The sequence below is a fragment of the Siniperca chuatsi genome, linkage group LG22 (genome assembly GCF_020085105.1).
Source record: "Siniperca chuatsi isolate FFG_IHB_CAS linkage group LG22, ASM2008510v1, whole genome shotgun sequence".
Taxonomy (NCBI): Eukaryota; Metazoa; Chordata; class Actinopteri; order Centrarchiformes; family Sinipercidae; genus Siniperca; species Siniperca chuatsi.
This window is the reverse complement of record NC_058063.1, coordinates 15,590,504-15,615,169: the sequence shown is the minus strand read 5'-3', so window position 1 is coordinate 15,615,169 and position 24,666 is coordinate 15,590,504. Positions and strand designations below refer to the sequence as shown.

Genomic DNA, 24,666 nt, shown 5'->3' with positions numbered 1-24,666 from the left:
CAATATTGTAAGTGTGTGAAGATGAAAGTGTCTGGGGTGAAGCCTATAATTGGGATACTTGTTGGACATTCTCTGATTGGGATAATTTTGGATAAAATAACACTGAAGTTAAAATAGCCTCAGTTTCCTGGAAACTCTCGCAGATTCCCAGTCTGGGGATTAGTTTTACGCACAGAATAAATCAGTGTTTATTTGTTTTCTTCCACTTACCTCTTACTAATATCCTCCGACAGTAGTCAGGGTCCACTCCCAAAAGTTTGTCGTGTCCGTCTTCGCTGGAGGACGTCGGGGTGGACGCTGATGTCCCCGGGGTGTCCGTGGAGCTCAGAACCGGGGACCGGCTCCCTATCTCGGCGCGGCACTTTGTCTCCATCCGGTCCGGACACAGAGGGTTGGGTCCACAGCGGTGGTTCCCATCGCCCATAGTCGTGGTCTGATCAAACATCTACAAGTAAGTTACACTGTCTAAGATAATCTCTCCCTCTGTCTGTCGCTGCTGCTCACCCTCGTCTTTCTACTTTCTTCTCCTCTTTGCAAGTGTTCTCCAGAGACGAGGAGAGCATGCCCTCCTCTCCCTACAAAAAAAGTAGATCCAGTTACAAAGGAACCATGCGGTCCTGCAACGGGACCGGGATGTGCTTCAGGTGTCGCGGCATGACGCACGGTCCGGAGTCCAAACCAAGGCAAGGGGGAGTCGGCTGGGGGAGAAATCTCGGGATCCTGCTCTAACTATAGTAGCCAGGAGGTGCAGAAGAAATGCATGGTGCAGCCTGCAAGGTACTAGGGGGGCAACCAGGTCTATGGAGGAGCGGGGAGGTGCCACACAAGCACACACTGCTCACCCACGTCGAAATAAAGTGAGAGGCGGCGCACACAAAAACCCCACACAGCAGCGGTCACAGTTCACCGTGCACAAGCCAGGGAAGAAAGTTTCTCCTGGGTTGTCCAAAGCAGCAGCCTGTTACTTCAGCCCCGGTCAGATCGACTGCCTCTGCTGCGGATCCTTGATTGAATGTTGTTGGTGGTGAGATGGTCACATAAGGGGGGTCGGTGGTCTTCTGCTTTTGGAGAGCCCACAAGAAAAGATGTCTGTGTTGAAAACCCTGTAGGAGGGGACTGTCGGGAAATGGTCACATTTGCTCTCAAATAAAGTCTGGAGCACTCTTGTCAGTTTTTATAATTTGCTTTACAGCTGAAACATCACGTCTGAGCGGGGCGGCTGGTACAGCCTGCCTACACTGACAGAGGAGAGATGGTGGGGTGTGGATAATATTTGTGGTGACACGGTACACTTTACAGAGGCAGGAACCCCAGACGTCATTTCCTGTCCACGCAGGGTCGTCGCCGATTGGTCCGCTGGAATGGCACGTTTTGACAAGCGGATAAGCGGCGCTGCAGACCGGGATCAGGCACGGAGACATGAGACGATGGTTGTGTGCGATATTCCGCTCTGGAAACAGCCAAAGGCAGCGCTGCCCGCCCGGGCTTCCCCCACGGCACTGTCAGACTCTGGCATTTTCTTTTGTTTTACGGCCGAACTCTGAGCTCGGCCCCGGTCCAGAAAACAGTGAGTGCAGAGGGCGCACAGTAGTTTTCCAACAAGCAGAAGCACTTCTGACCCAGTGAGGTAACATTTCAATTACATTTAAAATGTATCACAGTTTATTCCCTGTAGATCTCACTCAGTCACGGGACTCACAAATCCCAACATGAAAACAGGATCTTAAAAATGTAATAAATATGTGCATTGCCCATATAGGCCTATAGACCAATATATCAAGTCAATATTGGCTTTTTGTTAAATATTATATGTATTAGATAGTCATGTCAGTTAATCTGATATGATTTAGCTTTCTACATAGACAGAAAGCCTGTAGTCTCATTCAAGTGTCTTTTACAGCCACAATCAAGTGTTTAGGTATATTTTTCTAAATGTATTCTTCATTAAAATGCCTAGTTTGTTTTTTATTATCTGAATCAAGGGTCTAAGGATAGTGGATACTGTAAAAGTGTGAAGTCAAATTTGTGATTTGGGGGCCATTAAAACAAAATTTGACATTGCTTGACTTTACTATTCACAATACATGGTGGTATGGTGAGTCGTTCTGTCATAAAGAGCGATGAAACCTAAAATTCTGGGTTTGGATTTCAACTGTGCCTTTTTTTATGACCCTAAATGCTGTTTCAGAAGCGCATTCAACCCGATGAGATCAATATTCTGGATAAAACACAAAATAAGTTGTTCGTGTTTTTGATTTTGTCAAAATTGTCTTTTTTTTTTGCCAAGAAAATGTTCAAATGCAAACATATATCAGTACAAAAATACCAGCTGTATAATCTTAGTATAAAAAATAAGATATCAGTCTCCAACAACCCATATTGGTCACACCATAAATATTCAGGGGAAGGCTACAACACACATTATAATATATAGTCCAATACAGTAACATCACAAACTAAAGCCTGAATGATCAAAGAGTTGAATCAACGGTCTAAACAAAGGTTATTAGATCCAACAGGTGTTCCTGTAATTTTGTCCACCCCCTCTCTATACACAATTGCCTCAAGTCTTGTTTTCTGAAATGTTGATGGCACCCTGAACCTCACTGGTACATAATCTGTCAGAAGCACTACACGATAAAAAGAGCATAAAGTGAGGTGACTATTTGTTTTCCATTGCAGATAAAACGTCTCATTCACAGTCATTTACTGTATCTATGCATCTTTATAGAACACCAGCCCATTTTCTTCTGCCAGCTTGATGTTGATGGTGCAGCCTGTAGTTTGTTGTGATTGTGAGATAATTTGGTTGCAGGAATGACTGAAACACTGGGTGGAATTTCCTCTTTACAGGTGAAACATCTTTGAAAACACTGCAGCAAAAAAAAAAAGAAAAATTATTTTTTGAGCGGGATTATATAATTATAGTTTTGCCTTGTGTGTTTTTTCTTATTTTTCTTATCCGAGGCCGTAATTACGGCTCACAGCCATGGGTCGTTACTCCTTTCAGCTGGCCTAATCTCACAGAGGATGAATAGAAACTGTCAATCAGATGCTGCACTCAGCAGCAAGACAAGAGGGGACTGATTGCTGCTGCTGCCACACACACACACACACACACACACACACACACACACACACACACACTTTTTCTTCTACTCTCCAGTGTTTTCAGCTTCTCTGCCTTTACTAAAACCGTCCAAAAAGCAGATTTTTACCACGTTTAACTTTTCTGAAGACGGCTCATATTTTGATTTCAGTCTTTAGGTGTATTAGGAAACGTTTTTTGTGTCATTCTGTGATTATAATATTTTAACCATTTTCGAGTGCTGCTTTTGCTGCAAAATACAGAATGTTTGCTCCACTGACTGACACCTCTTCTAATTTAGTCTTTCTTGGTAGCCTGATGCACAATGTAAATAGCCTAAAATAAGTAGAAAAGGTTCAGACAGACAGACAGACCATATATTCTTTATACAACATATTTGGCCTGCCCTGGACCAAACACTCATTTCGAGGCAGGTATTGTTTTGCCAGTATAGAACCTCTATAAAATTAGTGGTGTAATATACATTTCCTCAAGTACTATTTCAATCTACTCTAGTGAGTATTTCCATTTTCTGCTTTATATTTTTACTCCACTACATTTCAGTGGGAAATATTGTACTTTTTACTCCATTGTATTTATTTAACAGCTATTGATTGTTGTTCAGAGGATCCTCATCAGTTTCCACTGATTCTGATGCTATAGTCCTCATGGGCTCCATTAGTATACATATAAATAAACATGGGACAGGATCTATATGTCAGTTAGTTATTAAAGAAAAAAAATGACATGAGGAATATAAAATAAAATAATTAATAACACAGTCAGTTTAAAAGCAGGCTACAATTGGTACATAACCCAAAAAGAGATAGTTATTTGTTTTTTATGTTACACCATATTAACTAATATACTGTATATTTCACTTGCATAAAAAATGATGCATTGCTATAGATTAAATTACCCAACAGTGTAAACAACTGAGTAGTTCATCTCCACCAGCTGCAACATTAAAATGAGGTTTACATGTCAATGCATCAATAAACCTGTACAACACGCTCAAAGAGGTCATTCTGAGTACTTACGTAACATTTTAAAAGCAGGACTTTTACTTGAAACAGAGCGGCGTAACATCATCGCATTACTACTTTTACTTAATTAAAGAACTGATTGCTTCTTCCACCACTGTATCAAACACTCAGTGTCAGGATCCTCTTCAATTACATTTTATTTTGCACTTTTATCACTTCTCATTAATCACTCATGTCATGTTTTTTTTTACTAATTCATTAGTAGGATGGATTAATAACCAAGGTTCCCTACTTTTGAACAGTTATGGCTGCCTTGAGGAGATGTTTACTATAGAATAATTTCATTATTGTATAGTTTTATTAGCACATGATGATCTGAAGGCTCATTCAGTTTGGAACTAATGCAATCAGTGGGAAAAACTGGGTCCTTGATATGTTTTTTTCGCAATGATGATCAAATCAAAACCCCATTTCATTTGAATCCTATTTCTGCTATACTCAAAATCCCAATTAACTGCATTACTGCAGATAAAGGCACATATCTCCTCCTACATGAAGACTATAGCCAGAGCAGAAACCCAGATCTTCTCTCTGCCTGTATATGCCCGCAGGCCAAAACGAATCAAATGTTTATTTGCACCATGTACCGACTGCCAGATCTCCGTCCCCTGTGTGCGGCTGGATTGCGGCCTTATGGAGACCAATCTGATCAATCAGATCAATCAACAGAGATTACTGTAATCCCAGAGGTCAGAGGGAGGGCACTGGGCCACTCAGAGTTCACACATCCCACACAAGCTCCAGACAAATCTGTGCAGGAATGGCAAACATTTGGCCGCATGAAACTGTGCTGTTTTATGCAAAGATTCAATAATTTAGACTTAATTTCAGAAACAGATGATTTAAACGACCTGGTGCAGCGTTCAGATTACACTAAAAACAAGTGCAGCTGCTGGCAAGTTTCTATTTTATTACGACAAATGCATGAATGTATGATTTCCCAAGCCTTTATAAGAAGCTGTAATATTTCAAATGCCTCCGAAAACTTATTAAAATAAGATGTTGGAAACAACTAAGTAGCTGCTGCTGCTTAAAGTGGACGCAGACACGCGGAGGGTTTTTTTAATACAGGAGAGAAAAACTGATGCAATAATTTGGCATCTTTAAGTAGCCTGTAAAATAATAAAATCGCTTGGTGTTTGTTCCCTTCACTCTCAGAAGGTCATAAACTTTACTCAACTTTTGTTTTCTCGCAGTTTCTTGCCATGTAGTCAAGAACTGAAATAATGTTGCACAATACAGGCGCGATTTATCTGGTATATTAAAAGAGATTACACAGGACAAATAAGGAAACATGCAAGAAAACAGAATCTATAATTTCGTTCATCCGAGTGACTAAAAAAATGCCTGTATTTCAGCAGGACCATCGTACGGAACTGCAGTTAATTTGAACGAAATGTAGACCTTTTTAGGAATTAAGGAACATTAATGCTCAGTAGCTGCTAAGTGCTACTAAAACTTGGCCTTTAAGTGTAGCCTACAGGCTACATCTGAGTATAATAATAATAATAATAAGCCTATTAGGAGTTTGAAGTTATATTTACTGTCTTCCGTTTAATAGCTGCCGAGAACCACCATGTCAATAAACAAAATGCTGATGAAACAATTTTATTTGACACTTTTAAAATGGATAACAATGGGCATGCATATAAAAAGTAGTTAAATAAAACAAAGCAATATAAAGATGTGTAATTGGGGCTAACAAGTTACATTTTAAAGTAACACAAAGTATTTGAGTTGAGAGCATTAAATGAACTAACTGCACATAGTTTAATATAAAGGTTTGGAATGAATAATTGTAAGTCTTAAAAGTAATATTTTCCCCTCTTTTAACCACCTGCAGCTCAGAGTTGAACAATATTTATGACCAGTCCAAACTAACACGTGAATAATTCAGACGCTCAGTCTTTTGATTTACTTCATGTGAATCCTACTAACACTGTACACCACCACCAATACCACCACCACTACTATTAACAGCAATAAACAAGTGTTTTGTCGCCTAATTAATACACTGGGAAAATGTTTTCTTCCGCATCACAATTTTAAAGCAATTTCTAGAAATATACACACACTTGCTAAAGTAAAATCACACACACTGTAGGCTAAATCAAAGAAATAGACTTCATATTTGCATAAAAACAGACATGATTAGAGTTTGACTTTAGCAAGAGTGAAAAAAGAAGCAATAACGGCGAAATTAAAAATATATCTCCTCCGTAGCTCCGCATCATTACCAGACTCTTCTAGACTTTCAGGCGCATCCGCCTCCGGTCAAAAGGTTGTTTCTCCTGTAATAATATTTAGTTTCGTGCAGCAGCAGCGGTGCTGTTGTGTCCGGGTTTGGCTCTGGACGCAAACTGTCCCACAGGAGAGCCGAGGGTCGCTGCAGAGTTTCTTCCAACTTTTCTTTTTGTTCCTGAATCCGTCCGAGCACCGTGCAGCCAGACGCGTTTACATCTTCCCAAACCCAGCTCAAACAACCAGTGATCATCTCTGAATGTCAAATATATATTCAACATTTTCCAAAAATTAGAAGACATAAGTTTAGTGTGACTGATAAAGGGTATTTGTGACTAACCGGCCAGTAGCCTGCTGCAGCATTCAGTGGCGTTTCATTTGCATTTTCAACAGCGATGGTCCTCACCTTCTCTGTTAGTGTCGTTTTTCCTTATTTTTGAAGTATACTTTGTCAGTAATGCAAATAAAGTTTTGAATTAAACCTTGACGTTGAGTTTTTCTTCATCACACTGATACTGTAATGCCTCCTAAAGCACTTTGTCCCTAAATAATCATAGTTATCTTTATAATGTGGACTTAAAGGGCAGCAGGTCGTGGAAGAGCTAAAACTTAACTTCCTCTTTAATATCTTCATCCTCACACACAGACTGGTTAGCCTGCCCTCTCCTGACAGCGTGTAGTGGAAAGGGTCCTGTGGTTTTAGTGGTATTTTAGTGGAAGTAAAAACACTAAACACACTAAAAGTTACTTTGAGTAAAGGTTTGTTGTTGGCTTTATCAGTTTTTGCCTGTGTTATCTGTTGGTCATGAGGCTCATAGTGGCTGCCAGTTTCACCAAAAACCTCCCACATTTCACTGATTAAAAGGTTGTTTTTTAATTATGTTCTGTAATGAGCTATAATATTGGACACCTTCTGAATTATAATAAAATGCATTTTGTAACTTACATTTCTGAGGCGAACCTAAACTCTACAGGTATATAGCCTATAAAGAGAAAATGAGCAATACATCCATATATGAAGCTAAGTGAGAGGCTGATCAATTTTATGGGGACTTTAAGGGTTAATCAGTAATTAAGTAACAAGTTTTTAGAAAAAATCACACTGATGCTTTAGATGCAAATCAATCTAAAAAAAGTATAAAGCAGCAAAGGAACCCACACTCGATTGTGATCATTGGAAAAATCTAGAAATTAGAAGATAACATATACAAAATGATCTGATAACAAAATATTTTTTTTAATTGGTGTGATTTCAAATATTCTCATATTTTAACTGAAATATCTGACTTATGAAGACTAAAAAGAAACGCAAATAAAAAGTTACTTATACCTCAATCAGGTACAGTGACAGAACAGTATGTTCAGTAAAATGGCATCGAAAGTGTTGTAGAGTCTTAAAACTACTTGTTGAATATTAAAAACAGGTTTGTGCTCACACCTCTGGGGCTGATTTCGGTCGCTTCGTAAAGTTTACACACCAGTTAGGTTCAATATACAGTGTTTCTAATAACTTAAACTGATCACAGTTCGTTTTTGCTCTTTAAACAGAAAGCCTTCATGCTCCTGAGGTGAAACTACACTGCACATGAAGACCATGAAGACTTTCACATTTACCTGAAATGTTGTTGATTATTTTAAAGGGACATCATGCATCCAAATGTTTTTCAATCTCCACTGGAATCACATGAAAAGATATTTTGTGTAACATGTGGTGACATCAGTGTAGCGGTGTAGACTGCCACCAAGTGTTCCTGCGATGAACTCACAGAAGTCACAATAAGTAGCGAAACTCAAACATACACACATTTTTATTCATTTTTGACATTAAAAAATACAAATCACACACACAGGGAGCAGATATCAACAAATAAACTGCTACATTCTTGAAACAGTAACCTATTGAGTACTTCAGTTTTACACTAAGAAGAAACACGCCAGACTTTGACCTATATCACATGCAAGCAAACATCAAATAAATCTATTTAATCTGCGCTACACCAACAGCTTGTGGTCAACTATGTAGAGAAATTAACACGGAATTGTTTCCTTTAAGGCTGATGTATTCAATAAGGTCAAAAACAAACAAAAACTGTTGATTCACACAGAGGAAATGTCATGATTTTGTAAAGAGGGGTATGACAGGGAGACGACAGTACAGCCAGATCATGGCACTTGCTCTATAAGCACAAATGTAAATTAAGCAGAGCTGACAGGCAATTTAATTCATTGACAAGTGATCATGCCAGTCAGCTCTCTCTGATCTGCACTCGTACTGTGAAAAGAGTGACGGGACAGAGTCAGATACACCTGTGGGAAGCAAGCCGATGGAAGAAGTGGGATTTAACACTGGAACGACAACAAACAGGCAGCCGTTGTACTGGATTTTTATTTCCCCTTGCTTGATCACGTACAGCCCCACTTCTCACTTCACCTCCCTGCTGCTCCAAACTGGTCCGCATGTTTGTCTGGTCGGTACAGTATGTGACAGGATGCACAGCAGATGGTGAAACAACATCGGGCTCAAGTTAAAGGAGAAACAGGACGTTGCAATGAAAGGCACTTGTGTCGTGCGTGTGTTCTGAAGGCTTCATGAATTCAAGCAAAAGAAACAAATCCTTCCTGAACTCTGCTGGCCGGCTGCAGCAGGTTTGCTTAAAGGAAAAATCCAGCCGAAACACTTTAATGCAAGATTATTTTCATTGTTGATTCGCCTAAAGACTATTTTCTTGATTAGCAACATTTTTCTTGGTTATGCAACAACAGAAAATACTGAAATCGTGTCTGTCACCAGTTCCCAGAGCCCAAGGTGACGTCTTCAAATGTCTTGTTTAATCCAAAACCAAAATATATTAAACTTACAAAGACATAAAACAGAGAAATGCAGAAAATCCTCCCATTTGCAAAGCTGGAAGCAGAGAATATTTGGCATTTAGGTTTGAAAAATGTCTTAAATCATTAATCAATTGTCAGAATACCTGCAGATAAATTGTTTAAGCTCAATTTAATACCCTTAAAAACACCCATTGGCTGTGCGCAGTGTGTTGCATGTGATTAAATCTTGTAGTTTTTTTTAAATTCTGTGGAAAGCGGCAAAATATAACAACATGTCAAAATATTTGCCGACGTTTAGTAGCAGAAAAATGTTTCAGAGATCTAAAACTTAGACACTAATCCTCAGATTCTGGTGTCAGTTCCTCATAATAAAAGACGAAGCGCTTCTTTCTAGATGCACTATTTGACACAAATGTTTTATAATCATACAGGGAGATCCATCAAGTCACTAAACTGGACACTGGATCATTAACATCACTGCAGTACTTGAAATATTGTGCAATATTCTCTGTTTAATACTCCGGAGCAATATACTCTGTTTTCAGTTTAATATTCCCTGTTTATTGATATTTATTCATACTTATATTACTGCTGTGCAGTATCAACCGTCTAATAATTTGATTAATCTGCTACACTTAACATGACAGTACTCATTACTGCACTATTACTTATTACTTATGTTATTACATTGTATTATACTGTACTATACTTATCAACCTGTAAATCCACTTTTGTACTTAATTTAAAACTTAGTTGTATTGTAGCGTATTATATGTTGATTTGCACATCTCTTATTTTTACTAGAAATAATTGTCTCATTGCGAACTTATTTTATTATTTCTATTTCTATTCTATTAGTGCTTCGATTCCTGTGTGCATTGACGTGATAGTGAGCAGCTGTAACGAAAGAGTTTCCCCTCGGGGATCAATAAAGTATTTCTGATTCTGATCACAGAAAAAAAAATCTCAATATAATTTTGGTCTGAGGCATTATTCTCAGTTTTTCCATTATTGCCGCTGCAAACGGAGCAGTCAGGACAGGTTCAGGGGAACTTAGGCACAACAGAAACGCAAATTACAAGTCATGAAATGCCTCACACGTACTGAAGACATGTAACAGTGTAAGAGTGCTGTAGTTGGATTTTTCCTTTAAATGTGACCACACTGCAGCACGCCAAAAAACCCTTCAGGTCGGAGGAGCGTTACATACGGTGGTCTGCAGTGCCTCCTAACGGTTAAACAGAGACATTACAAGCATCGATAATCAGTTCAACTCTTTTTCCCCTGAATTGTGCAGATTTGTAATTCCTCAAAATGTCAGTTTCAAGCTACTTAATTGATAAAAGAGCCCTTGTTTACTCCCTCGCCTATAAAACCATGTGGGAAACAGTTTTGTGCAGTTTGCACATCGGGAACACGCTGCTGCCCTCTAGAGGTTCAGGAAGGAAAACACAGGTTAGCATCAGAACACGTGGCGGTGAAAAATGGAGAGTTGGAGGAGTTGAAGTGTCCGTTCAGATGCTGTCGATGTTGTGAAAGTCACAGCAGAGGAATGTTTTTTGTTTTGTATGTAAATGTTCTCAGGATGCATTTCCTCTGACTCCAAAACTGAAGGCTGGGATTAATCACTTTACTACCTGATTGCCACTGAATCATGTGTGTACACTTTTTCTGATGAGGAAAAATGGCAGGTGTGTGTTTAATTTGGTAGGTGTACGGTTCTACGATGGCAGGTGTGTGTGTGTATACATCAGGTGGAAGGGGAGCAGGAGCTTAAGATTTAGTCAAATCCTTGCCAGTCGCTCTGCTCAGAGTCGTACTCCAGCTCCACGCCGATACAGCGAACTCCCTCCAGCAGCATGGGCGTACCGTGGTGACGATCTAGAGAAGAAAGTAAATAAATAAAGAGAAAATAAATTCCCTAACCCAACGGGACATTAAACACCTTTTAAACCTTTGTGAGTAATGGGCTAAAGACTCTGGTACTGAAACATAAGTATGTAACTTAAGTATGAGGGTAACGGCGCACATTTTCGGAAAGTCTCTCCTGGAAGGCCTTCATAGTGTTGCATTCAGTCAAAATGATTTGAGTCAAATATCAGTCCCAAACTGCAAGAATATAATCCATGCAGTGTGTACACAGCGTGGGAGAAAGATCTGACTGGGACGCTCCGTGTAGAGCAACAGTTCCCCTTCAACCCCCTCCTCCGCTTACACGCAGTTAAAGACCCTCCCATGTGTAGACAACAATTTTCATCTTTTGTAACGCACAGTGTGGCTTTTGCTCACTATTAAATTAGTTGAGTGCAGACATAGTGTCCACAAATGCATTGGTGGTTCAGTGGTCCCCTTCAACCCCCTCCTCCGCTTACACGCAGTTAAAGACCCTCCCATGTGGAGGTTTCCAGTCCCAAAAGCTGCAGAACATGACGCAAGAAGTGATCAGAAATCAGAACTGCAGGTATCAAAACGTATCACTCTGTACTGTTAAGAAGTGATCAACCTCTTCAGTTTTGGTAAATAATGCATGCACTCTGCATACAACACATACAATGAACATTTTTTTAACCTATTGTCATGGAACTTTTCTCAGCAGAACAGTTTAAACAACAATTTTTATCTTTTGCTCACTATTAAATTAGTTGAGTGCACACATAGTGTCCACAAATGCATTGGTGGTTCAGTGGTAGAATTCTCGCCTGCCACGCGGGAGGCCCGGGTTCGATTCCCGGCCAATGCAACACACTTTTTAACCCACATCTCCATCATGTAAAGGAAGCAGGGGAATCACTATGCAGACACTGCATTGTATTTTTAATAGAAATAAGTACTTAGAATCATTAGGGATATAACAAATTGCTATTTTCAGTATCCATTAATCAATGTTTTATTTTTAGATTCACTGTTTAACCTCTGAATTTTCAATAAATAGTGTAAATGCCCTTTACACTTTCCCTGAGCCCAAGGTGACGTCTTCAAATTGCTTGTTTTGTCCAACCAACAGTCCAAAACCCAAAGATATTTCATTCACAATGATATAAAACATTGAAAAGCAGCAAATCCTCACGTTAGAGAAACTGGAACTGGCAAATATTTTTGTATTTTTACTTGATGAAAGACTTGAATGATTAAGCGATTATCAAAATAGTTGTCAGTTTATATGTGAATCATTCGGTGACTGATCTAAACGCAGTAGTACAGCTAAGAGTAATAGCAGAGGCAGAGCTTAATCCTTTGATCTGGTCGTCATCCAGGCCTCAATTACACACACACATCTGGACAGATGTTCAGGCCACGCTTTGTGAGTAAAAATAAACACTCACAAACACAACCACCATTCATCCTCAAACACACATATGCATGCATACAAACACACACACACACACACACACACACACACACACACACACTAGTTGTACTATATTTACACCAGCACAAATGGAAAGACACAAACTCCCCCTTTACTTGATTCTCCATCTGCCGACACAAATGGCAGCGTCTAATTCAGTCTTACTGACACTGATTTCAGTGCAGAAAATGCTAATTCATGGCAGGCTCTACTCTGCCTCAGAGAGCTTTACAATACAATAATGTTGCAGTGTAGGAGAGCAGTTTTGTTACTGTCTTACTCCTGAAAAACAACTTTGCATTTCATAAACTGCATTTGATACTCCCCTCGTGTACTGAAACGATCCTCTGCACAGTATGTGTTCTAGAGATTTTAAAGCAAACTTTTATCATGTGTTTTTATTGTAAAACCCTTTGTAAACCACATTTAGCTTTCTATTTTTAAGAGCTGTTGGTGATTAACTCGTGATTTACTGACAGTGACTCTGACCCAGAGTACAGAGTCACCAGCAGGAGGCAGCAGCACACAAGTGAAAATAGTGCAGGTTCACCCTTCAGTTTATCTGTCAGTTCTCACTTTAAAACTAAAAGAGGCAGAACTGAGAGACTCTAAGATGTTAAGAGTCAGCTGTAGTAAACCTTCTGGGCTTCAAAATGCTTTATTTAAAAAAAACTATTTGTCATTGAATGACAGAAATTGTATTGGCAGCTATTTTGATAGACGATTGATTTTTAAGTAATTTTTCAAGAAAAAATGGCAAATATTCTCTCGTTCCGGCTTCTCAGTTGTATCTTTGATTTTTAGACAGTTGGACGGACAAAAGAAGCGATTTAAAAACGTCACTTTGGGCTTCAGGAATTTTTAATTGCAAACAATTGCGAACAATTGCGATTTCTTTTTACATTTTATAGACCAAACAATTAACTGAGATAATAACTAGTTGTGTGATGTGATTTTTGTCATGGTGGGAAAGTTCAATAAAAAGATTTAAAAATAAAATAAACACTTTCCCACATCAAGTGCGTGCCTACCTTCTTTAAAAACCCAACCAACTTCATTACAATCAATCAGAGACAATATTATTGCAGAGAGGAATAATTAGTGATGAATATTTATGTGTTTATGCAACTTAATAAAAGAGAAAATAGGCTGCACATCGGCCATGTTGCCTCTAAACTTTTTTTTTTTTTAATCAATTTGATGCAAAGTGCTCATTATTAGCAGCAGTGGGATTAATGTTTGTACACTATGGTCATTAGTGTGTTTACTATTAAGAAATAAAAACTAATGAAAGAAATAAAACTGTAATTAATAATTAATGTTCCCTATTTCTTAAAAGGTTCCTAAACAATTCACAAGGTGGGAAAAGGACCATTTAATAATAACAACAAACTTTAATCATATAGGACTTTTCTAAGTTACAAAGTGCTTTACAGTAAAAGAGAAACAGTAAAATGTGCTAAAATGATAAGATAATAAGTTTCTGAAGCTATTCGACCATCAGACAGGCAGCTCTGATGGAGTATACTGGTGCCTTAACATGTAACTGGGAGCCTGACCATGCAGTACCGTAAAAGTTATCAGCAGTATCTTAAAATCCATTAAAACTCACAGGATGCCAGTGGACGGATGCAAGAATAGGAATGATGTGTCCCTATTTCTTGTATTTGTTATTAAAGTCTTGTGGCAGCATTTTGAATAAGCTGGAGAAGAGCAGTTGACTTTTGGCTGAGACACGAATGAAGGGAACTGCATGTGTCGCAAGATGTGTGAGGGTTAAAAATGATTTGAGTCAAATATCAGTCCCAAACTGCAAGAATATAATCCATGCAGTGTGTACACAGCGTGGGAGAAAGACTTGACTGGGACGCTCCGTGTAGAGCAACAGTTCCCCTTCAACCCCCTCCTCCGCTTACACGCAGTTAAAGACCCTCCCATGTGGAGGTTTCCAGTCCCAAAAGCTGCAGAACATGACGCAAGAAGTGATCAGAAATCAGACAACACATACAATGAACATTTTTTTAACCTATTGTCATGGAACTTTTCTCAGCAGAACAGTTTAAACAACAATTTTTATCTTTTGCTCACTATTAAATTAGTTGAGTGCACACATAGTGTCCACAAATGCATTGGTGGTTCAGTGGTAGAATTCTCGCCTGCCACGCGGGAGGCCCGGGTTCGATTCCCGGCCAATGCAACACACTTTTTAACCCACATCTCCATCATGTAAAGGAAGCAGGGGAATCACTATGCAGACACTGCATTGTATTTTTAATAGAAATAAGTACTTAGAATCATTAGGGATATAACAAATTGCTATTTTCAGTATCCATTAATCAATGTTTTATTTTTAGATTCACTGTTTAACCTCTGAATTTTCAATAAATAGTGTAAATGCCCTTTACACTTTCCCTGAGCCCAAGGTGACGTCTTCAAATTGCTTGTTTTGTCCAACCAACAGTCCAAAACCCAAAGATATTTCATTCACAATGATATAAAACATTGAAAAGCAGCAAATCCTCACGTTAGAGAAACTGGAACTGGCAAATATTTTTGTATTTTTACTTGATGAAAGACTTGAATGATTAAGCGATTATCAAAATAGTTGTCAGTTTATATGTGAATCATTCGGTGACTGATCTAAACGCAGTAGTACAGCTAAGAGTAATAGCAGAGGCAGAGCTTAATCCTTTGATCTGGTCGTCATCCAGGCCTCAATTACACACACACATCTGGACAGATGTTCAGGCCACGCTTTGTGAGTAAAAATAAACACTCACAAACACAACCACCATTCATCCTCAAACACACATATGCATGCATACAAACACACACACACACACACACACACACACACACACACACACTAGTTGTACTATATTTACACCAGCACAAATGGAAAGACACAAACTCCCCCTTTACTTGATTCTCCATCTGCCGACACAAATGGCAGCGTCTAATTCAGTCTTACTGACACTGATTTCAGTGCAGAAAATGCTAATTCATGGCAGGCTCTACTCTGCCTCAGAGAGCTTTACAATACAATAATGTTGCAGTGTAGGAGAGCAGTTTTGTTACTGTCTTACTCCTGAAAAACAACTTTGCATTTCATAAACTGCATTTGATACTCCCCTCGTGTACTGAAACGATCCTCTGCACAGTATGTGTTCTAGAGATTTTAAAGCAAACTTTTATCATGTGTTTTTATTGTAAAACCCTTTGTAAACCACATTTAGCTTTCTATTTTTAAGAGCTGTTGGTGATTAACTCGTGATTTACTGACAGTGACTCTGACCCAGAGTACAGAGTCACCAGCAGGAGGCAGCAGCACACAAGTGAAAATAGTGCAGGTTCACCCTTCAGTTTATCTGTCAGTTCTCACTTTAAAACTAAAAGAGGCAGAACTGAGAGACTCTAAGATGTTAAGAGTCAGCTGTAGTAAACCTTCTGGGCTTCAAAATGCTGATTTAAAAAAAGAAATCCAATTAATGGGAAAGAACCTGCTGGTGAAATCCATGTTGACGTTAAAACGTGGTCATTTAAAACTATGGCTAAGGACTCTCTTTTGGAAAAATAATGAAACACACAAAAACTTTATTTCTTAAATACTATAAAGTAGTGCTGAAACGATGAGTCAATTAATCGATTAGTCAACTGACAGAAAATGTATTGGCAGCTATTTTGATAGACATTTAACTGTTGAGTCATTTTTCAAGAAGAAAAGCCAAATATTCTCTCAATCCAGCTTCTCACTTGTATCTTTGCGTTTTGGACTGTTGGACGACATTTTATAGACCAACCAATTAACTGAGATAATCATTGTCAGATTAACTGATTGTAAAAATAATTGTTAGTTGCAGACTTACCATAAAGATGAAAAGGGTACAATGTTAAGTATTAACAGCAAAAACTACAGTTTCAAAAGGCACAAACATAACTTTATATTATCATAGTCTCTTATAAAGAAAGAGTTTGTGGTTGCTTCAGGTTTCACATTAAGCGTCTTTGTTCACATCACTTAGTGGGTTAAATCCCCAAAAATCTATCAAAAATCCATCCAAATTTAACGTCACGATTTATTCGATAAGTCTGTTTCCATTACACTTTGGTGCATTTTGTTTTTATCGATAAACCAACTTTTCCACCTGAGCCAAGAGTAAAACATTTTTTACGACTTTTTTTCTGGCGTTTCTATTCAGGCTTTTTATGCGCAAATTGAAAATGCACATCAAAACAGGTCGATGGAAACACACTTACAGTTCCCCAACTGTCAAAAAAGATGACAAAAGGTCATCTAGAGGCTACAGTGTGTTGCAATGTAAACTGTATATAAACAGGCACAGAAAAATTAGATTACTATCACTTATATCGGTAAAGTAACCTCACCCATGACTCTGGCGTGAACTTTGACTTTAACACTGACGTCCTCGTTGGTCTCGCTCAGCAGCAGCACCTCTTCACACAGAACTCCCTCCTGCTGGGCCATGTACTCGCACGTCACCTTCAGCCCTCCTGGGAAACCCAGAGAGAGAAATACAAAGAAGAAGAGAGATTGAATTTCCTCTTTATCGCAGACTTTCACTACACACACACACACACACACTTTCTTTGTCTCTGCGTGAGGCGATGTTTTGAATATGGATCAGAGAACAAAATGTTAACATCAGCTGACACACATACACATCTCTAGACACAGACCAGAGTGTAATATAAAGAGTGTGACAGTAACCTGAAAGTAAAGGTCAGTAACCTGCTTCAGTTACAGGCATGTAGTGGGCACGACTCCCAGAAACATTAGAGGATCACCCTTGGCCCAAATTAGAAGGTTTAGTGGTGAGAGGAAATCCAGAAGAGACTCACACGCATTCAAGCTTGCTTGTAACAAAGTGCCTTTATTTTAGCCTGTGCAGGTGCCAGGTGTTTGGGGGTTTCCACCTATGATAGCACGACGAGTGACGAGGAATTAAAGACAAACACAGGAAAGTGTTTGAAAGTTTTATGATTCCTCAGAGACAGATTGCTGAGCTAACACTGTCTGAACTGTCTGTTGCTGTAATCCTCAGCCATCTGGTACTTCATACAGCCTGTAACAATGCCGCTGAGAATTACTTGCAAAGTATTTCACTCAGGTCTGCCAGCAACAAAAACAGGCACATACCAAATTAGTTTTTGTATTTGTACATTACACTCTGAATGAATGTTGCATTGTATGTGGCTTAGGAAGATAACTTGTGATAAGGCACTATGTGACTGGCAAAAGCCTAAAATTAAGAAAACTAAGTTAAAGGGGATTTAAGTAAGAATGACATTTAAGAGCTCTTTTTGTGGCTTGTAGGAACTGAAGCAACATTTGTCACAAGAGCAGTTTGATGGCAAATTAGAACAGCGATCTGACACTGAAGAGGGAATAGATCAAAATGCAACATACTGGAATAACAATATTGCTGTGCCATTTACAAGTTTTGGCCTGAGCATACAGAGTGTAAGAGGGGTTAAAGGTGAGAAATTGCAAGTCCAATAAATTAGCTTATTGCAGATATATTGGTATCAATGTATATGTCCAGCTGATAGGCATAATCGCAGTACAGAAATTAGGTTTGAGGTAGTTTAGAAACAGTGTGACCATTACATACTGTAGTTTGTCCACCACAGAGCACTGACAAGGGGATAAAATGTCTAGTTTAGTTCATACTGACAGGAAGACTGCAGACACTACTGAGGGCTGAAAAACGTTCTTCAACACCTCTGCATTTCTGGGTACAAAATAATTAAATCCGTCTTTATTTACAAATAATTCACCTAAAAAGACATTAAAACTTTTTTGGGGATATTATGATTATGGAAAGCATGATATCCAATTTAATCACAATTTGTTATTTGCTCTATGATTTGTTTGGGGGGCGGTGGGTTGAAGAGACTTCATTATGCTCCACCCAACTTCTGAAACCAAATCTTGGTGCTGGTATACATATTTTGCTAAATACTGTGATTACAATACTAAAGGTATTTACACCACCAAAAGTTTGTATTAACATCATTACTGTAACCCCGCCCTCATGTTCAGGAAGCACTGTGACCACATTGGCAGTTTTTCTTAGCTACAGCCAGTTAAATGAGGGCAGACTGACCACAGTCAGACCAGTAAACTAGGCCTAGGTCTATCGGCCTCTAGCTACTCTGACAGTTCACTGTTCAGTGTTTGTTAGGCTTTAATAGAATCCAAGGCAAGCATGGTGAGAGGTAATTTTACTATATTAAACTCTTAATTTCTGGGAGGCTTGATAAACACTGTGATAATACCGTTAACCATGATATTGAGCGTGGAAATCTGATATCCCTAATCACAACCAAAATAGAGATTAGGCTCTAAGTCAAGTGTTTGGATATTATGACACACGTTAAGCCATGCCGTTTACCATTCCAACTCCCTCCAAAGAAACTCTTGTTGTTTTTTTAATATTTATTTAAGCTAATTGGTTGCACAGTTGCATAGACACAAATCGAGTAGCTGAGTGGGTGATAATAAACATATTTCCTCCTGAACTGATGACACTCAGTTAGATGTACACTCTGCTGTGTTTATTTATGTTTTGTTTCCCGCATTCTTTCAGGATCTTACCCTCTGGTGCGGGTGTGATATCAGTGATCCGGAGGTGTGGACAGGGTACTGGCGCTGGACACACATCCTTCCCCAGAGCTGGGACTTCAGGCAAGGTGAACATTATTTCATACCGGTGCTGTGTCTTTAGGAAGCCGACCTACAGCGAGAGAGAGATATTTAGAGTCAAGTAAAGATTTAGCAATTAGGAGGAAAAACAATGGCTCTCTTTCTCTCTCCCACAAACTTTGGACTAATCCGACTGTAACATATGGAGAGAGCGATTTATATAGAGGGAAATAGGCTTTGGCTTGGCCTCACATTGCATTGTAAGTCCATTACAGCTCAATAAATAAAGGATTATTTTTTATTAGTAACATGGGTAAGTAATTCTCATAAGCACTACACTGTTGGGCTGAATTTTCCTTGAGGGAGTCCTCCAATTGAAATCATTAGTTACTGCTCTGGCGATCTTAATCCTCGTCACCTCTGTCAGATTGGCAATTTTAGCCTGACAGGAAATAAAAATGAATCACCTTCTGGATTTCACTCAACTCCAAAATCTGAATAGAGTTTAATTAATCTGCAACTATTTTGATAATCAATTAATCATTTAATTAGTAATTTCAAGCAAAAACTACAAAATATTCTATGATTACAGCTTCTCCAATCAAAGAATTTTCTGCTTTTCTCTGTTTTAAATAATTATAAACTGAATATCTTTTGGTTTTGGACTGTTGCTCCAATAAAACAAGAAATTTGAAGACATCACCTAATATGGATTTTTCACTATTTTGTGACATTTTACAGACTAAGTGATTAAGTGATTAATCACAAAAATATTAGATAGATTAATCGATCATGAAAAAAATCATTTGTTTCAGCCCTAGCCAGAGCTTCTGTGCATATGACATTTCCAAAATTCAGTACGTGTAATTAACACTTCTGGGGGTTTCAATCATATCACATGATCTTCCTTAGCAGATGGAGTTTGTCCAGTTGCAGTGGAATTGAAGACATTAAAATTTTTCTGAGCACTTTAAGGACTTCTCATCCATGATGTACATTTTCAAAATTCACATATTTGAACATCTACAATGCCGAGTCAACTGGGCAAACTCCATCTTGTTTGATACAACTCAAGGCTTCAGAACAGCTACTTTTTGGACCTTGTGCTAAGATTTGTATGTCAACTACTATTCCCAATGTCAAGAATGAACTTTCTCAATATTAACTGAAATACTAATGACATGACCATGCTCCTATTTACAGCCAACATTTATTACCCAAAATAATTCAATTTCTTTTGCTGCGTACAGAACATTTCACACTTTTTCAATCCATATTACCCATAAGCAAAATTTAAAAGGAGACTATAAGGTAGGCAAGTGCGAGAAAGAGCAACAGAGAGGTAGAGAGAGGGGAGTAATGTAGAGGTAGCAGCCTAATATTTAGCAAAGAGAAAAATTAATGAGGGAGTCTTCACAGAGTGAGGAAAGCCTCACAGAGGAGACAGGTAAAAAAAAGAGAGACAGCGAGAGAGACAGAGACCGTAGGGAAGTGCAGGCAAGGAGAGATAAGCCTAAAGCCCCTCTAGCTAGAGCTGCAACGGCAGCTTCAGCACCACACGACCCCTTAAAGCAACGCAGCAGAGCGGAGGCTGCAAACAGCATGAAGAGAGAAAGGAGAGAGGGAACACCGAAGGAGCACTGCAGACAAACACAATAATCATTCTGTGAGCCTAGGCCTACGCATGTCCAGAGACTGTAAACTGTCTCTGAAAAATTGATTTAGTTTGAATTTCGAGCTGCAGATTTGGACAAAAAGAGAGGTTGTGAAATGCTTCAACGATGGAGACCAAAAAGTGATAACCAATATGAAACATTTCAGTTAGTAAGCAATTTAAAGTATTTCTAGTTTACGAGTCTATTGTATGTATGCACTACTGAGTGATGACAGTAACATGTCATTTCAAAAGATGTACTATGTGTCACACTGGGAGTTGGACACACCCAGAGAAACAAATGACTCAGCGTTCATCCAAAACAATGGAGCAATTCTTTAGTCAACTTGAAGGGGAATACCACACATTTTATGCACTTGTATGTCCAGTTCATCAAGACAATTCAGTCTGTATTTATGAACATACAACACTCTTTATGAACTAGAAACTGAAGAGGGAAAAAAACGACAATCCTCCATGGACAGTGAATGAAGTATTGACATAAGATTTATTTGTGAGCACTTTTAAATTCTGGTTTACAGCAATTTGACAATGCTAGAATATAAAATAAATTTTGGTGTGACTCCATATGGTAAATCAGTAGAGTCATTTGTGCTGGCATGCATCTTAAGCAGATTATCGTACTTTAATTAAAGTCATAATAAGGGTAAGCATAACTTTGATGAACACACTGTGGTATGTAAATGTTTCAGTCTGGTTTCCGTTAGTGCTCTCATTGTGTCAAAATGGTAATAGGGGCAACCAAAGCAGAATTTATCAAACCAGAAACCAGTTGGAAAATTAAATAAATTGAATTTGGCCACTTGGGGGCAGTGGAACAAGCTGTAAACACAACACTGACATAGTACCACTTGATAAAGATGTTGTAGGGAACTTGTTAGCAAACAAGTTAGCAAAAAGGTTGTCTATTTACACATCCAGAAGACATGGAGCAACATTAGCATTTTTTGGTAGTCGTGTTTGTGTCCACCTGATGAATTTCCGTCCAACATTCACTCTCCTTTTAGCTCTGTTTAGCTCTGAGATTTCGCTGCTAAATGCTCCACTATGTTAACCAGCTAGTCGCTAACTTTGTCTGTCAGCCGTTTGGTGCTAGGCAAGTAACGTACAGTGGGTTTATCAGAGCTTGTTCACTGAAATCAATATATTATAAAACTATGTACCATCCAAGTTTAGTGTATCTTCAACTGGGGAAAGTCATATTTATATTTAAATCTGTCATAAATCCAGAGAAAAATAAAGTGAAGAAAGGAACGTCTGAATCGTTGAACTTATCAACTACAGCGAGAAGGTTAGGCTTATTCAGTAACAGTACAAAGGAGAGAAAATGAGAACAAAGACAGCTTAACTTATTCTGTAATATTGATATAAACAATTCTAGGACATACTCTCCCAGCAGGCAGGAAATCTTTTCAAAAGCTATTTTGAAAACATGAGCTACTTAAGATACACTTGATTTTGTGTGCCAGCCACTCGAAGAGAAACAAATCAATGACTTGTGGTCAGTCCTCTGTCTGTGTGCATGTCTTTTCTCAACCATTTAAATCAGTGCTTTTAAATTGCTTTCACATTAAGAGCCATTATTCTCCTGTAAACAATGTTCTCATTGTTATACTCCTTCCTCTCCTCATCCAACATCTAAAAACAAGACTCTGCAGCCATGCTAGCGGCTCTGTGAGGCACAGTGATGCTTTGACCTAAATGCTAACACGCTCTAACATGTTCACTGGTAACATGCAGATGTTTAATAGGTATAATGTTTACCATGGTTACATTCTTAGTTTAGTGTATTAGTATGCTAACATTTGCTAATTAGCCCTGAGGCTGATGGGAATGTCATTAGTTTTGCAGGTATTTGGTCATAAACCAAAGTGACCAAAAACAACTGCCTATTGTGTCTGGAAACAACACTGAGAGCGGCGAGACTGAACCAAAATAGTAAAGTTGCGGGCCAGAAAATGAAAACAATGAGTGGAAAGATGCTAAAAGGCTTAGTAAAGCTGAGGATAACTGGTGAGTCAGGTAATAATTCTCTGTGGGTTTGTCACTACGAGCCCTACCCTTCAAAATACACACAGTTATTTGATCCATTGTTAATATAAAAATATTGATTAGTGCTGCTTTAAACTAAAAATAAATACCAGTATAGCCTCTTCAATTTCCCATCCCTCTTCAATGTTTCCTGTAGGCAACCACACATCCTTGCTGTTATTAACCCTTAATCTGGTTACTAACAGGAATATGATTATAGTTAATGGCCATGTAAACCTACTGAAAAAAGTTCATAAGCATTGGCTTGGCTGTCCTGTGTCACACACAATAATTTGAATTTAAAAATGTGCGGCCTGGGGCACCCTGGTGGTTCGCGTACCCCATGGGCCGGAGCTGGGTCTTTGCCGCAGCAGCCAGGGTTTGATTCCAGCCCACAGCCCTTTGCTACATCTCAGCCCCTCTCTCACTCCCATCTTTCCTGTCTATATCTTCAGCTGTTATTGTCAAATAAAGGCAAAACAAATGCCCCCCAAAGAAAAAAAAAGCATGGCTTCTGCAGCAACACTTCTTTAGCTGATCTCTGTAGCACTGACAGTTTCTCATTTCCATCTCCTGCTTCACCATCTTATTCAGAAACTATTACGCATACACACAGAAAAATTAACAAGGATTATGTGTTGTTTCTACATGGCCCCATCTGCCGCATGGACATACAGAGTTTGTGAAATTCAAATAACCTTCCTCAAAATTGGTATTCATACAGCTGTTATATGCATACCGCTTCCATCCCACACACTCCCACCTCATCTTTGGTCTTTCGGTGAGGATCGCCGTTTCCATAGCAACACCAACACCAACACCCCACCCCCCATCATCTCCCCCCCTCCACGATGAGCCATGACGGCGGGCTGACAGTATTTTTGGCCCACTCTCAAGCACACTTAAAAAGCTTTGAGAAACATGCACACACACTCACACATACAGGCTGCTCTGTAACTGAGAACAGCCAAGTTTGTAGTCCATCTTTTAAGCAAATTGATTTGGCTGTGAATTAGCTTCAAAGCTTGGAAAGGCTTAGTTACAGTGAGCATGTACCAAACTTTCCTTTGGGAGTATAACTGAGAAATAGTAGTAGAAGAAGGCTAACCTGAAAGCCTTCTGAATGTGTTTGGTGTCTATTAAGGCAGATATATCATCCAAGCTTAGTGCACTTATATCTTCAACCTGTGAAAGTCATATTTACATTTATAAATCCACAGAAAAATAAAATAAAGAAAGGAATGTCTGAGTCGTTTAACTTATCAACTAAAGCGAGAAGGTTAGGCTTCTTCAGTGAAATAAACAATTCTAGGACATACTCTCCCTGCAGGCAGGAAATCTTTTCAAAAGCCATTTTGAAAATATGAGCTACTTGACATGCACTTTTGTGTGCCATCCACTCGAAGAGAAACAAATCCATGACTTGTTAGATAAATCATGTGGTCGGTCCTCTGCCTGTGTGCATGTCTTTTCTCAACCATTTAAATCAATGCTTTTAAATTGCTTTCACATTAGGAGCCATTATTCACCTGTAAACTCTCATTGTTATACTCCTTCCTCTCCTCATCCAACATCTAAAAACAAGACTCTGCAGCCATGCTAGCGGCTCTGTGAGGCACAGTGATGCTTTGACCTAAATGCTAACACGCTCTAACATGTTCACTGGTAACATGCAGATGTTTAATAGGTATAATGTTTACCATGGTTACATTCTTAGTTTAGTGTATTAGTATGCTA

General features: G+C 38.8%; 2 protein-coding genes and 2 non-coding genes across 5 annotated transcripts in view; 2 read left to right on the top strand and 2 right to left on the bottom strand.

The window, feature by feature from the left end:
* vax2 (ventral anterior homeobox 2) overlaps positions 1-1,254 on the bottom strand; it is a 28,389-nt gene extending 27,135 nt beyond the window's left edge. Inside the window, exon 1 of the mRNA XM_044183420.1 lies at positions 211-1,254. Coding sequence (XP_044039355.1) covers positions 211-445 — 235 coding nt within the window. The 5' untranslated portion in view covers positions 446-1,254. The remainder of the gene's footprint in view (positions 1-210) is intronic.
* A 6,911-nt stretch (positions 1,255-8,165) lies between these two features.
* Positions 8,166-24,666, bottom strand: part of lg22h20orf27 (linkage group 22 C20orf27 homolog) — a 35,673-nt gene continuing 19,172 nt past the window's right edge. Inside the window, exons 4-6 of one of the 2 annotated variants that reach the window (XM_044183422.1) lie at positions 19,176-19,314; positions 16,943-17,068; positions 8,166-11,088 (exon numbers count right to left, since the gene is read on the bottom strand). In XM_044183422.1, coding sequence (XP_044039357.1) covers positions 10,988-11,088; positions 16,943-17,068; positions 19,176-19,314 — 366 coding nt within the window. In that variant the 3' untranslated portion in view covers positions 8,166-10,987. Of the gene's footprint in view, positions 11,089-13,251; positions 14,518-16,942; positions 17,069-19,175; positions 19,315-24,666 lie in introns of those variants that run through there. The other variant, XM_044183421.1, reaches the window with a different exon arrangement.
* trnag-gcc lies at positions 11,877-11,947 on the top strand. The gene has a single exon. It is a non-coding gene; the product is annotated as a tRNA-Gly (tRNA).
* Positions 14,683-14,753, top strand: trnag-gcc. Its single transcript has one exon. It is a non-coding gene; the product is annotated as a tRNA-Gly (tRNA).